Below are 13,732 nucleotides of genomic sequence, written 5' to 3' on the forward strand. Positions count from 1 at the left end.
CTCTCAATCCATCAATCCTACATTTCCCCATCTCTCCCCCCCCTCCCTCTCTCTAAACCTTCATCTTGTTCTCCCAAGACGGAGGAAAAAACATAGACAAATACCATGGCTTGGCGAGGTGCTGAAGCCGCGCCAAAGCGTTCAGCTTTGGCCCTTGCCATAGCCGTAGTGATGTTGTTTCCGACCGCCATTCTCGCAAAGGGCGCGAGCAGACCATCGTCGACGACAAAGAAGTCCGTCATGAATGTGATCGACGGGTGTTGGAGACGGGACCCCAACTGGAGGCACCACAGGCAGCAGCTGGCTAGATGCTCCGTGGGCTATGCCGGAAAGATGACCAACAACATCGGCCCGAACGTGACGCGCTACAAGGTGACCGACGATGGGGACGATGGGTTGGATCCGAGACCGGGAACCTTGAGGTACGGAGCGACGAGGATCGAAGGAAAAGTGTGGATCACTTTCCATAAGGACATGCAAATCAAACTTGAGAAACCGCTCCTGGTTAGCAGCTTCACTGCCATTGATGGCCGAGGCGCCAACGTCCACATTGCAGGTGGTGCATGCCTGGTATTGCTCGGGGTATGTATGTTCACCACATATATAGTATTTTCCATTCTACTCTATCTATATCTCTATATTTCCTATATATGTTTGGACATTACCAGCCATTAAATACAGTTTTATATAGAGGGTGTCAAACAGCTCCGTGCTAACGTTGTTTCGTGTCGTGTCGGCCCGTTTACTTTATCATATCGTGTCATGTTGGCCCGGCCTGTTTAGCTCCAATGGTGATTTGTCTTGTGCCGTGTCGGCCCGTTAATTTACTTTATCGTTCCATTCCGTGCCGGCCCGCTTACTTAATTGTGTCGTGTCATACCGTGTCATTTTTAATCATGTCGTGCTGTGCCTGCCCGTTTACTTAGTCGTGTCGCGCCATGCCGTGCTATTTTTTAAATCGTGTCATGTCGCACCGTGTCCATGTCAGCACATCTCTAACCAAGTTTTGTCGGAAAGAGAAAAAAAAACTCCGAAAAGTGTAAAAAAAAGCAACACAAAAAGTGTAAAATGATAAAACAATAGTATAAAGTAAAAAAAAAATTTATTTTGGTATTAAAATTCATATTTGGTGTGCTGTGCCATCTAGAACTGTGCCGTGCGTGCGTACCCATCTAAGACCGTGTTGTGCCGTGTCCGGCCCACTTCTGTGCCCGTGCCCGTCTAAAATTGTGCCCGTGCCGTGCCGTGCAACATTTAAACATGTGGTGCCCCTGCCATATTTAACCATGTTATACCCGTGCCGTGCCAGCCCAGCCCGTTTGACACCTCTAATTTATTGATTTTATAGATATATACATGACAGGTATTCTGCCAAAAAATTAGTATTGCTTTAAAAAGATCAGTGGTGTGTGTTTGTATTAGGTGACAGACGTAATCATTCATGGTTTGAGAATCCACAACTGTGAGACGCATGAGGCAGAGGAGGTGATGGGTCCGGAAGGGAACGTAGTGAGGATAGATTATCCGGACGGGGATGCGATATCGGTGATCCAATCGCGAAAGGTGTGGATAGACCATAATACCCTCTACGAATGCGCGGACGGACTAATTGATGTCACTCACGGCTCCACCGACGTCACCGTCTCGAACAACTGGTTCAGAAATCACGACATGGTCATGCTCTTGGGCCACCACGATGACTATGTTGAGGACCGAAACATGAAGGTCACTGTCGCCTTCAACTATTTCGGCCCCGATTGCGATCAACGTATGCCAAGGTATTTTAACTCTTGATTATTATTACTATCGCTGTTGTTTTTTGTCTGTGCAATAATTTGTTAGGCATTACCAAGATTTCACACCCCCCCCCCCCCCCCCCCTTCACAATTTTAAATTGAAGCATATAGTAATCTAGATTACAACTCAGTACACAATGCAAGCTCGCTAAAAATCATATTCAGGGGTGTGATGGTTAGCTAGAATTCATGCATGGAGAGAGAGAGTGTTAGTTCTGCGTCCCCCGCTTGGCTAAATAAGCCACGTTGGCTTATTTTTTGTCCTTATTCAAATTTTTTTCGTATTTGTTAGTTTTTCGTCAATTTTTTGGAGATTATTGCATCATCATGACGAGAGGAATCTAAAAAGTAAAAAAAATTGGTCGAAATTCAAATTTTTTTGAATAAAGACAAAAATAAGCCAATTTTTTCGTCTTTATTAAAAAAAAATTGGATTTCGATCATAACTTTTTATCTTTTAGATTCCTTTCGTCATGATGATGCAATAATCCCCAAAAAATTGAAGAGAAATTAACAAATACGAAAAAAATTTGAATACGGACAAAAAATAAGCCAAAGTGACTTATTTAGCCGAACGGGTAAAATTTTTGTGTAGTTCCGTGAACTAGAACTCCATTATATGGTGGTTCTATGAAATTCTGGTAGTGAAAAATGTTTTCTAACTATCAACCAAGTATGAAAAACAATATCAAAATCATCTTTTTGCAAAACTATCTTATACTAAAAATATTCTACACAGAATTTTTTTTTGCGGTGAAAACCGTGAAATTAACATAGCCTAAAATAGCCTACTACGTAAAAATTAAGTATCCGTGCAGTATTAGTTGATTATATTTTGCATGAAAATTCTTGAAGAAGCAAATTTCTTTATCTTTTCAAGTTGAAGATAATCACTATACATTAATTCCAAATCCAACATATCTCAGTTCTTCAAAAAACGATGAAAACCGGTTTGTAGAGCAGTGTAGAGCGGACTGGCTACGTATATGAATATATAGGAGAACTAATTAACCTTCTCACTTTCATATGAAAAATTGATCTGTAGGGTCCGTCATGGATTCGCACATGTTGTAAACAATCTCTACCAGGGCTGGGGCTTGTATGCGATTGGGGGAAGCACGAAACCAAGCATCAAGAGTGAAGGAAATATCTTTATTGCACCAAATACAGACTTAAAAGAGGTAAATAACATTTCTGTTGATCATGCATAAATCTTGTCATTCAACCACTGTTTTTTTTTTTTTTCAGTTTTTCTTACACAGTGAAAATCCGACGTTTTGAAAAGGACGGTTGGTCGAACTTGTGATAATATTGAGTATCCAAAAAAAAAAAAAAAAACACAACACACGCGACACGTGATTGTCACCGGCAAAGATTTCTGCTGAATAGTTTAGCACAAATTATCACGATAAACTCATGAAATTTGTATTTTTGCAGATAACGAGGAGGATTATAGGGAACGGACCACGTGGTTGGAAATTTGCATCCACGAAGGATTTATTTGAAAATGGAGCTACCTTCACTCAGACAGGCGATGCTCTTGTCGATGTAGATCCACGCTACAGTCGTCTACAGGCATTCCGAGTGGAAAAGGCGGCATCTGTGAGGTTGTTGACATGGTCGGCCGGCGTCTTACGTTGCCGTAAAAGATCCCATTCTAAATGTTGATCACAGCCAAACTATGAAGCTTAAGCTGTTTTTAGATAATGATGCATTTGTTGCCCGATTGTGTTATTTGTTTTGGCTTATGGGCCACGCAGTTTGTCTGTTTTTCTTAACTATAAGAATTGAGTTTTTTTCCGGAAAAAAAAAAAGATGTGGTAATAAAGATAAGTTAGAAAGCTTTAATTTATCTCTTTATCGTGTTTCTTTGTAAATGTCTTCTCAAAATTGAAAATCCAAAACACATCTTTATCAGGCTCGCTGCCTGCCATGCATCTTTATAATGTTTCTTTGTAAATGTGTGATGAATGGATATTTCAAGTCTACATCTTTATCGTGTTTTTGTGTTGGGATGTGGTTTGACATTAGTTTTAATCGAGCTTTCTTTGTGCGAAAAATCGAGCACCAACATTAGGAAACCAAAAAAACCTGCGGCTTTGTTCGGTTAACTTTTTAGTTTTAGTTTTAGTTTAGTTTTCAATCATTACCCTATTTCTTTCTCCAATCATTATCCTATTTTTTTAATTATTACTTTTTCATCTCTCTATCTCTCACCAATCATTACTATTATCTTCAATCATTACTCTATTTCTCTCTCCACCCACCACCAAAACTAAACTCCCAACCAAACAAAGCCGCAATATTTTTCACAAGTACTCGGTCCATCAATCACAAGAAAACAAAACAAAATCCTCTACGGATCACAAATATAAAATGATCAAATGTATTATGCAAATTACGTTAAAAAAAAATCATGTAGCAATATATAGCAAATAGAGTTTGTTGTGATGTCTAGTTCGAAAAGGGTTGGCTGGATTTAGTTTTATATATTTAATTATGTGAAAATGCTGTGATATGTGATTTAGAAAATGCATATTAAACATGGTTCAAACGATTAGATACGTTAAGCCCAAGAAGTGGAGTTGGATATATGTCACCGCACCGGGATGTCAATTTCCCCCACTTCATTCTTGCCTCTGACCTCCCAACCCCTCTCCGCCGCTCCGATCCGAGCCAATATTCCCCCAGTGAAAAAGAAGTGAAATAGGCGTGGTATTAACTTTCTCGTATTGTATTAACGATTCAATCATAGTATTTAATATTTTTCGTATTAATAAATGAAAATTAGAACGGTGAATAAGGCCTGATTATTTTCCAAATCTGATGTTGTCACGATTACCCCCGCTCCGACTTCGCCACGATAATCCGAAGCTCGACCCATTGCCATCCTATTGTAATGGAGAATTACGAAGGCTTGCAAAACTTGCAATTAAAGTAACGGGGTTTTCTGAACTGGAAAAACGTACTACAATTGACCGGAAGTAATTTTCGACAAGGATTTAAATTCTGGGGTTTTCTTTGTAATTGTCGCAAGATAAATCCAATTTCAAGAACGCAGATCAGAATCAGCCCAAAATCTTAAATCGAGCAGTTACAATTCTCTCTCCCCCCCCCCTCTCTATTCGTGCCCCCCCTCCCCCCGCGATCGCTGCTAGTGGAATCAGAACCCGCTCAAAATCTCAAATCTATCAGGTAAGGCTCTCTCTCTCTCTCTCTCTCTCTCTCTCTCTCGTGTCGTCTATCTCTCTGTTTGCAGTTGTTTATGGGTGATTTAGATGCTTAAGCATGATCTGTTTAGGGTCTAGTAAATATAAACACTCCCAGTAGGGAGTACTGGGTTGTCCGATCCACACACCAGGATTGAACCAATTTAAGCAGTTCTTTGCCGATCAAGAAAAACGAAGAGAAAAAAAAATCAATTTAAGCACTGGCTTTCTAGGCTTCTGTCCAGGGCCAACCCCGTTAGTGCGTGTATCTGAGATGTAATTTCACAATTTGTGTGTATGTGATTGAGATTTGCAGGAGATTCGGGATTTTTCGACTTATGGGATGTTTTTCTTTCGTTGATAGGTAGATCTGGATTACTTGGGTATTTGCTCTTGGTATCGTGGCTGAATCAAGGAAACAGGGACCAATTGGGGATAAGGACTTCAATTTCATTTCGATTTGGCTCTGCAATTTCCTTTTAATCGGTTCTGCAATCTCATTTTAATCGGTTCTGCATGGCAACTCCCGGGGTACCCAGACCGGGCAATGCCCCACCTTATTACAACCCTAGTTCTGTTACTGATGGTATGCAAAATCTTCAAATCAACCGACCCACTGGACCGCCAGGATACGTTGGCCCTAGACCTCCTACCCCGTTAGGACAACAACCCCCACCACCATTTTCTTCGTCAGCTCAGCGGCCTTCATCGTTTTCCGGGTCATTTCCAATGACCCGTCCTGGCGCGCCCCCACCTGGTGTCCTTCCTGGTGGTCCTCTACAAGCAACATTGCCCCAAAATGTAGCTTCTTATAGACCTTCTGGACCTCCTCCGCCCTTTGGGTCAAGGCCTCCGCCTCCTGGTTCATTGCCCTCTTCCATGAGCACTTCTGGTGTGCCTCCTGGTGCTTTCCCTTCTACAGGACAAGTGGCACCGCCCAGTTCTCATCCCAATCTTAGTCCTTTTGGATCATCATCCCCTTTGACAACGGGTCCAATTTTTCCACCTTCAAGCACTCCCGGCCCTGCTAGTAATGGACCTCCCGCATTTGGATCAGGTGGGATGCAACGTGGACCCCAATTTTCTTCAGCTGGAAGTCCACCACCACCACTGTCATCACGGCAAGTAGGTCCTGCACCTTCTCCTGTTCCGTTCACTAGGGCACCTTCTCCTGTTCCGTTCACTAGGGCACCTTCTCCTGTTCCGAACATGCGTCCTCTGCATGGAAGTCCTCCTACTGGTGCACCATCAGGTCCTATGCAACCACCTCCATTTGCTTTACCATTCCCTTCAGGTATGCCACCTCCTTCAGGTTCCTTGCCATTTGCAGCACCACCTCAAGGTGTAGCTCCTCCTTCGGGCTCTCCGTATGGCCAACAAGCATGGCAAATGCAACCCCGACAGGTATGCTTTCGGAAGCCTTGAGTTTATTTTTTGTTTCTTAGCTGGTCATTCCGTTGGGTATCTACTGCTGCACTGAGGATTCTCATGTAGTTTATGGCATTGATGAAGTGTTTGTGCACTGAGCAGTTATTTAATGTTGGAATCAAGTTTATTTTTTCTGCTGTTATCTTCTTGTTCTTACATGATTTTATGAAGGACATATGCTTTGTTTTCGATTTTGCTGTCTTCGTGGAAAACATTTGAAGTTTAAATACCAGATATTGGATTCTAAGAGAAATTAAGTAGTCAGACTTCAAGATAGGATTCATTCTTCTGTTTCCTTTATTCTTAAAGAAAAGAAACCTTCATCCGATATAGAGGAAACGTAGTTGATGCTATCATCACAAATCCTGCGTTTTTTTACTTTCAAAAATTAAGGTAACTGTTCTAGAATAGAGGATCGTAGGCTTCTTTAGCCATGTTAGAGTGTGGTGGCGGTGATATGTCATATGATGGCAGTAATGATGACATTATAAACAACTTCATGATATGGTGATATCCTGACTCTTTATTTCTTACGTTCTATGATTTATGTCTTCATCTTTTTGTCTTCTTCACCGTGAATCTTCTTCTTGTTTTTCTTTTTTCTCAAAATTGTTACTCTAAACTTCATTATCAATATTTTTTCATCTTTTTTGTCTTCTATTCTGATCATACATATTTTATCAATCATCATAATTTCATCTTCCCTTGCTTGTCATTGCATCAGGGCATATAAATCTTGCTTTCTTTTTCTTTTTGAATCTGTATATTTTCAATTCGTCTTTGTTACACCATCATCTTCACTTTTCGTCTTCCAAAGATGTTTTCCTCTCCTCCTTGATGCATTACTTCTAAGTTGTGGCTATACAATCATGAGATTTTCATTGTATTAGAATAGAGCAACCTTACGTAGAAGGTCCCTTTGACTCCTTACTTCGTAGATGTTTGGTCAACTAAGTTTCTCTACGTCCTATATATTCCTGACTTGATCCTTGGCGTGCCCTCCAATCAATTCCAATTGGCTGGTAAGCATCTGGGTGTACTGTTTGCAAGATCCAGAGATTAAGAAGGATAAGGATCCATCAATGTATTAACCCCACAGTTAAGTAGTGGCACAGAATTAAACTGCTACTATTGGCGTGGACTTTTATGATAGAGTTGAAGGTTTTTGTGTCGACGAGTCAGGCGTGGAGCTAGGATCGATAGTAGATAGAAATAAGAAATGTTGATTTCTTAGTTGTATGAAGCGGGAGCGGGTACGGGGGTGAGAGGATAGAATAATCTAAGGTTGGTAGCATCGTACATGCAATTTCGTAAATCAAAATTAAGATATTATGAACAAGATTGCTTTTAGTCTTTGTTCTATCATATGTTGTTAAAATAGTGTGAGATTAGTAGTTGGTGTCAACTACAAATGTTTCTTCTTTGTATGTAGAATCAAGTATAAGTATATGCTAAGTAAATTTAAGTTAGTGTTTTTTTAGTATCTTGCTGCTGCTGCATAGTTTCTCCTGCTTGGTTTTTTGGTGTCTTTTTCTTTTGGGGCTCATATACTTGAGAGGTTCCATCCTAGTTGGGAGTACCATTCTTTCTTGATGGGAGTAAGATTCCTTGTAGATTTTTATTTTGGAGTGTGGGAGTGTGGCTCCGGGCAGATCCCTGATAGGTGGATCCTGCGCTAAGGTTGATTTTTAATTCGCTTGGATGTTTACAGTTTGAAAGAATATACGTTTTGTTTTAATAAATAAAAGCCTACCCTTATTGTACCACTCTTTAGGGAACATGGCGAATCGCGTTCCTGTTCTGGTTCCTTGTATTGGAACAATCTGCGTTTCAGGCAAACTTTTTAGAAAGTCAGGATAAAACCGATTGCACAAAGGTGCATCTCCCTTCCGGGAAAACGATGTTCTAACCTTGTCAATTGTCACCAATTCTCTCCATGACTATACCTATACAATTTCATGCGTAAGTCATCCCATGACTTTATTTTCCAGTAAGGAAAACCACGTGGACCTCCCCTGCCCCTCCCCTCTCCTTGTGTGCTCATGCTAACTCAAAAAAATTTCCTTACAGTCATCTTCTCCACACACTGCCTCACTAAAGAAAACTTTCGCAAATATTTTTCATTCTGATATTAGTAGATGAACATTTCTTGTTCTTAATTTATGAGTACTAGTTTTATGCAAATGCTAAACAAGGTCTTTCAGTTTTTCTGTTCACTTTCATCTTGGATCTGGAATCTGAATGCAGTGATGTGTTTAGGTGGCTCCAGCTCCACCTATTCCTGGTTCTTCGCAACCGCCCAGAATGTTTGGGATGCCGCCACAACCTCCAGATCAATCTATGGCTACTATATCGCCTGCTATGGGTCATATGGGAGCACCTATGGCTGGCCCATCAAAGATCGATCCCAATCAAATCCCACGCCCCATACCAAGTATCTCTGTGATTCTGCATGAAACTCGTCAGGGGAATCAGGCCAACCTCCCTCCGGTATCTATCTGACTCTAAATGAAAAAATGGATTATAAGTCTGTTTGAATTTGTGTTTTTCAAAAAATGGATTAACCTCTTTTCTTGTTTGCAAATTGGTTTCTATTGTCACGTGCACATATTCAGGGAATACACAGTGATCCATGCAACAAGAAGATATAAACCACACTTGATATGATATCCATTTTGAGAATTGATTCACTATGAGCTCTTGTAGTTGGAATAAGTTCAGTAGCCAATGCACAACATGATTTGATATACACTGAGAAATAAACAACTGTACCTTCTTCGCTGCATGTTCTCTAAATGGTTGATGATTTTTTTGATGGTTTTCTGTTTTGTTTTCTGTTTTTTCTCTCTGGAAGCCCGCCACAAGTGATTATATTGTCAAGGACACTGGTAATTGCAGCCCACGGTACATGAGATGTACTATCAATCAGGTCATATTCTTGTATCTGACTTGGCATTCGTATAACTTTTCTGTTCTTAATATGGACAACTTCTTCATTTTATTGTTCGTGTGGGAGTTCAGGTGCTGCAGATTTTTATTGCTTCGTTAAGTATTAGCTGTCTATTACGAGAACTTACCTCTTTCACATTTTGAATTAGTGCTTTTGTCTTTTGAACAGATCCCATGCACTGTTGATCTCTTGACCACATCTGGAATGCAGTTGGCTTTGATGGTCCAACCCCTTGCTCTTCCTCACCCATCTGAGGAGCCCATCCAAGTAATGCTTGAATGTTTTTTCCTGTTTGATCTAGTGTTTTTTTTTTTCCTGTCTTGTCTGATCTACGTACAAATATTTTGTCTTTATGAATATATCCATATGTTTGCTCAATTGCTCTTCACCCGCTCCCTCCTTCCTCCATCCCTGTATTTAGTATGTGAAATTGTAATTGTGTTCTCCTTTGTTAGCCATAGGTTTGTTGAATCTGAAGCATATTTAGCTTAATGAACTGTGGTATCCGAGGACTTTAGCAGGATTAAGCATTAGCTTTGATATTCGAGTTACAGCTGCATGCTTATTGCAGTCCTGTTTTGTTTTGTGGAGTCTTTTTTTGTCTCGACTTTTGGCTTATGGGGGTTCAATGCTTTTGATTTCTGAGTTTTCGCCAATTCCTTGGCTTATTATTGTAGTTGTGGTAGGAATTTTTCTAAAAAGCAGTCCCCATTGGTAAACAGCACCTAGGTAATAGCATAAGTGCATAACTAACTTAGATACTGCCACAGAGAGAGTAGAATGGACTTTGCAGCTGCATTTGATGTTATGATCTAATACAGTGCCGTTATATCTGTTTGAAATCTAATAAGCTGGCCTTGCAAACGAGATTTATGATTTCAAAGATTGGGATTGTAAGTTTCATGGTTGGATAGTAAGTTTCAAAGATTGGGATAGTAAGTTTCATGGTTGGGATAGTAAGTTTCATGGTTGGAGATTTATGGTTTGAATTTCTATGTTGAACTTTGACAAGCCCTACTTATGGTTTTGTAACATTATTTCGTAGGAATACATAATGTTTGTTAAAGTGCGTTTATGCTGAAAAGCATCGGAGGTAATCAGCAATAGTTTGCTATAGTTTTTGACAAAGCTACTCTAAAGTTTGGAACCCTAAAAAAACTTTTCTATCGGTATCATCAGTGATTTAGACTCTCTGAAAAGTTAAAAATAATTGTAGTGCATTTGAATGAAACTTGTGAGTTGGTTAGAGTTTTGGAGTTTCAAAGTTAAAAACAGAAAAAACTCAAGCTCTGGTAATTCAATCCTAGTAATCGTTGACTCCATGGGAACTATTACGTTGGTACTGCAACGCACAACTATAATTGGACTATAGGTTGTCCCACAGCAGAATTTTATTTTAAGTTTACAATGGACATTTACCGATTATGTGAGTGGATAGAGAAATAGGTGGGTTAGTGAATGCTTCTAAGCAGATAGAATGTTTTTTGATAGAATTACTCCTCAACTTTGTTTATTATTCCATTTGCCTTCTGATCAGTGAATAATTTCATCATTACCTCAGAGTCGCATGTAGATGTAGTGTTGGAGTTTCTTTTTGTCTGCTAGAGTTACTGTCCTCTTATCATTTGTGGATGGCATTTCCATCCATAGACACTTGATAAGTGAATTATCACCGTTGATCATCATCCCTGATTACTAACATCACAAAAGTGTAATCAAGTTATAGACCAGTAATTAATTTAAGTAAAAAGTTAGTGACATTCATCTGGTTAATTCATTTTGTTTTAAAGAGTTACTCTTTAACTTCGTTTATTAAGACTGTTCGCTTCCTTCGTCACTTAATAATCTCATCGTTAATGCCAAGTCGCCTCCGTATTCATTGAAGCCATTTCTTTGTATTTCGTAGAGTTAGTGTCCTCTATCATTCCTCGCTATCGTTCCCTTCCATTCCGACGCGATAGTTGAATTATCACCGTTGATCATCATCACTTATCACCTCACCTCTATCACAATAGCATAATAAAAAAATGTAGATGGCAAGTAACTATTTTGCAATCATATGTTACTCCCTTGTAAACTCATGTGAGGAGAGTATCGAAAGGAAGTTAATCACTTTGTTTGGTTGAGCTTTTAGAAAGTTATTTTTGAGAGTTGAGTGGTAATGAGTGAAGAGAGATAGAGAGAGATTTATTGAAAATTGTGCCGAGAGTGAAAGTTACTCTCAAAAATGGGAACCAAACACAGCGAATGCCTTTTTAGTTTATAAAATAAAAACTCATCGAAAGGGCATGCATAGAAAGTAAAGAGAGATGGGAATTATAATATGCATGTGGTGCTAATGTTTGCACTATATTAGACGGTGAGCCGGTTAGTATGTTTGACAGAGCATTTGTGCTCTATCAGGCGCAAGTTTGCACTATATTAGTTGGTGAGCCGGTTAGTATGTTTGACAGAGCATTTGTGCTCTATCAGGCGCAAGTTTGCACTATATTAGTTGGTGAGCCGGTTAGTATGTTTGACAGAGTATTTGTGCTCTATCAGGCGCAAAAACATTGGTGAGTCGGTGATTTCGGACCCCAACTGTTTGCCTTTTTTTTGCCTAGTACTATAGGAGGGAGTCGACAAAGACCTGCTTCCAAGTGCCGCTTTTATTATAGGTAATAGATAAAAGATGTAGCAGATGAAATTGATACAGACATCTGTTTTGAATAACCTATTTACTGTTTCTGAACTTCAGCATGTACAGTTAAATTCTTTTCTTCATCTGCTATCTTTCTTTTCTGAGTAGTAATTTTCAGCTTATAGCAGTTTGTTTTTACCTTTATCTAGCTATACATGTAAGTAAAAAATTGTGGTGAGTATAAATCTTACATATGACACTTGTTATAGCTTGTGGACTTTGGAGAAAGTGGTCCTGTACGATGTTCTCGTTGCAAAGGCTACGTCAATCCATTCATGAAGTTTATTGATCAGGGAAGACGTTTTGTCTGTAATTTATGTGGTGAGTATAATCCATGCCCCTCTATTTTCTACCCCGCCTTGTGGTACTCCGTTGCAATTTAGTCTTTTTTTCTTTTGCAGTTTGGTTAATAACTTTATTCTTGCTATTTGATCTTAGTGGGGGAACTACAAGCTGTCTTCAGTCATTTTACACTGTTGCTGTTAGGAGTTCTTTTGATAGTTACTCAAGGGTAGAACATTGTTTGGATGCTCTTTTCCTTGTAAACGACATTGATAAATTTACGGTAAACGCTGTTCTGCATCCAAACACTGTTCTTCCTTCTGGGTGAATTACCCAAATTTACTTTGAACTGTAACTTGTCCAAATTTTGGAATCTACCATGGAGAAGCTGAGTTCTCCATAAGGTTATAAGAATCTTACTTAGGTATGGTTTTGTAGACTATGTTTTTTTCTGGAACCTTGATGCAAGGAGCGTAGGCAGTTATATAGTTTTATCATATATGTTTCTAGAGTAGTGGACGTGGGTCATTATTATTGACAACTAATTTCATAATGGTCCAAGTGGCATTCTTTTTCTTACTGGTTTCTATTATTTGTGTTTTCCCTGCTCCCTCTATATTCCTATGTGAACACATACTATCCAGCTGTTAAGATTGTCAATGTGTAAACTGTAACCAATGTCATTCGTTTTGCAGGATATACGGATGAAACTCCGTCTGACTACCAGTGCAATCTAGGTCCAGATGGTAGACGTAGAGATGCCGATGAAAGGCCAGAGCTATGTAGGGGAACAGTTGAATTTGTCGCTACGAAGGAGTATATGGTTGGTAACATATAAGATTTGCTGCTTAAGTAACAAGGTTGATTTGCTCGTTTATGGACTAGAAACATGAAGCATTCCCCTGTGATGCTTCAGCACAGTTTCTAGTTGGCAACGGCCTGATACCCTTAACCAACTCAAAGTTAAAAGACTTAAAACTCTTTTAATCTAAACATTAGCATGAATATCACCTCTGAAACTCGAACTATATATCACCTGAAAAAGGTGAAGTTTGTTGTCAAGTGTGCCTTTTGAACTTAACAAACCTTCGTCCAATTAGTTGGGTTCAGACATCAATCCTTTTCCTTGAGTTGATTCTGTTCAGAGTTGTATCCTTAGTTGGCTGAAATTGGAAATGTGTATGGCCCCTTTGTGTAGGCAATTATCATTCTACTTTATGGAAACTTATGAATGGGAGTATTGAGCTTTCAGATGGATTATAGCTGGAGATGCATTATCAACGACTTGCGTGTTCGATGTAGCTGATGTGATTTGTTTACATTTTTTCCAATCGTGAATGCTGTTAACGTCCGGATGCTAATTTTATTGAGCCCTTTCTTGGATTGT

General features: G+C 39.5%; 2 protein-coding genes across 4 annotated transcripts in view; both read left to right on the forward strand.

Annotated features, from left to right (window-relative positions):
- Positions 1 to 3,620, forward strand: LOC131311011 (pectate lyase 1-like). The gene is made up of 4 exons (XM_058338316.1): positions 1 to 582; positions 1,423 to 1,778; positions 2,842 to 2,977; positions 3,234 to 3,620. Exons 1-4 carry the CDS (start codon positions 106 to 108, stop codon positions 3,462 to 3,464), a joined length of 1,200 nt encoding a protein of 399 aa, XP_058194299.1. The 5' UTR covers positions 1 to 105; the 3' UTR covers positions 3,465 to 3,620.
- A 1,109-nt stretch (positions 3,621 to 4,729) lies between these two features.
- LOC131311902 (protein transport protein SEC24 C) overlaps positions 4,730 to 13,732 on the forward strand; it is a 29,204-nt gene continuing 20,201 nt past the window's right edge. Inside the window, exons 1-7 of one of the 3 annotated variants that reach the window (XM_058339539.1) lie at positions 4,730 to 4,991; positions 5,370 to 6,409; positions 8,693 to 8,923; positions 9,288 to 9,362; positions 9,552 to 9,650; positions 12,273 to 12,384; positions 13,041 to 13,168. In XM_058339539.1, coding sequence (XP_058195522.1) covers positions 5,522 to 6,409; positions 8,693 to 8,923; positions 9,288 to 9,362; positions 9,552 to 9,650; positions 12,273 to 12,384; positions 13,041 to 13,168 — 1,533 coding nt within the window. In that variant the 5' untranslated portion in view covers positions 4,730 to 4,991; positions 5,370 to 5,521. Of the gene's footprint in view, positions 4,992 to 5,355; positions 6,410 to 8,692; positions 8,924 to 9,287; positions 9,363 to 9,551; positions 9,651 to 12,272; positions 12,385 to 13,040; positions 13,169 to 13,732 lie in introns of those variants that run through there. The other 2 variants (XM_058339537.1, XM_058339538.1) reach the window with 2 other exon arrangements.

The sequence above is a fragment of the Rhododendron vialii genome, chromosome 12a, assembly GCF_030253575.1.
Source record: "Rhododendron vialii isolate Sample 1 chromosome 12a, ASM3025357v1".
NCBI lineage: Eukaryota > Viridiplantae > Streptophyta > Magnoliopsida > Ericales > Ericaceae > Rhododendron > Rhododendron vialii.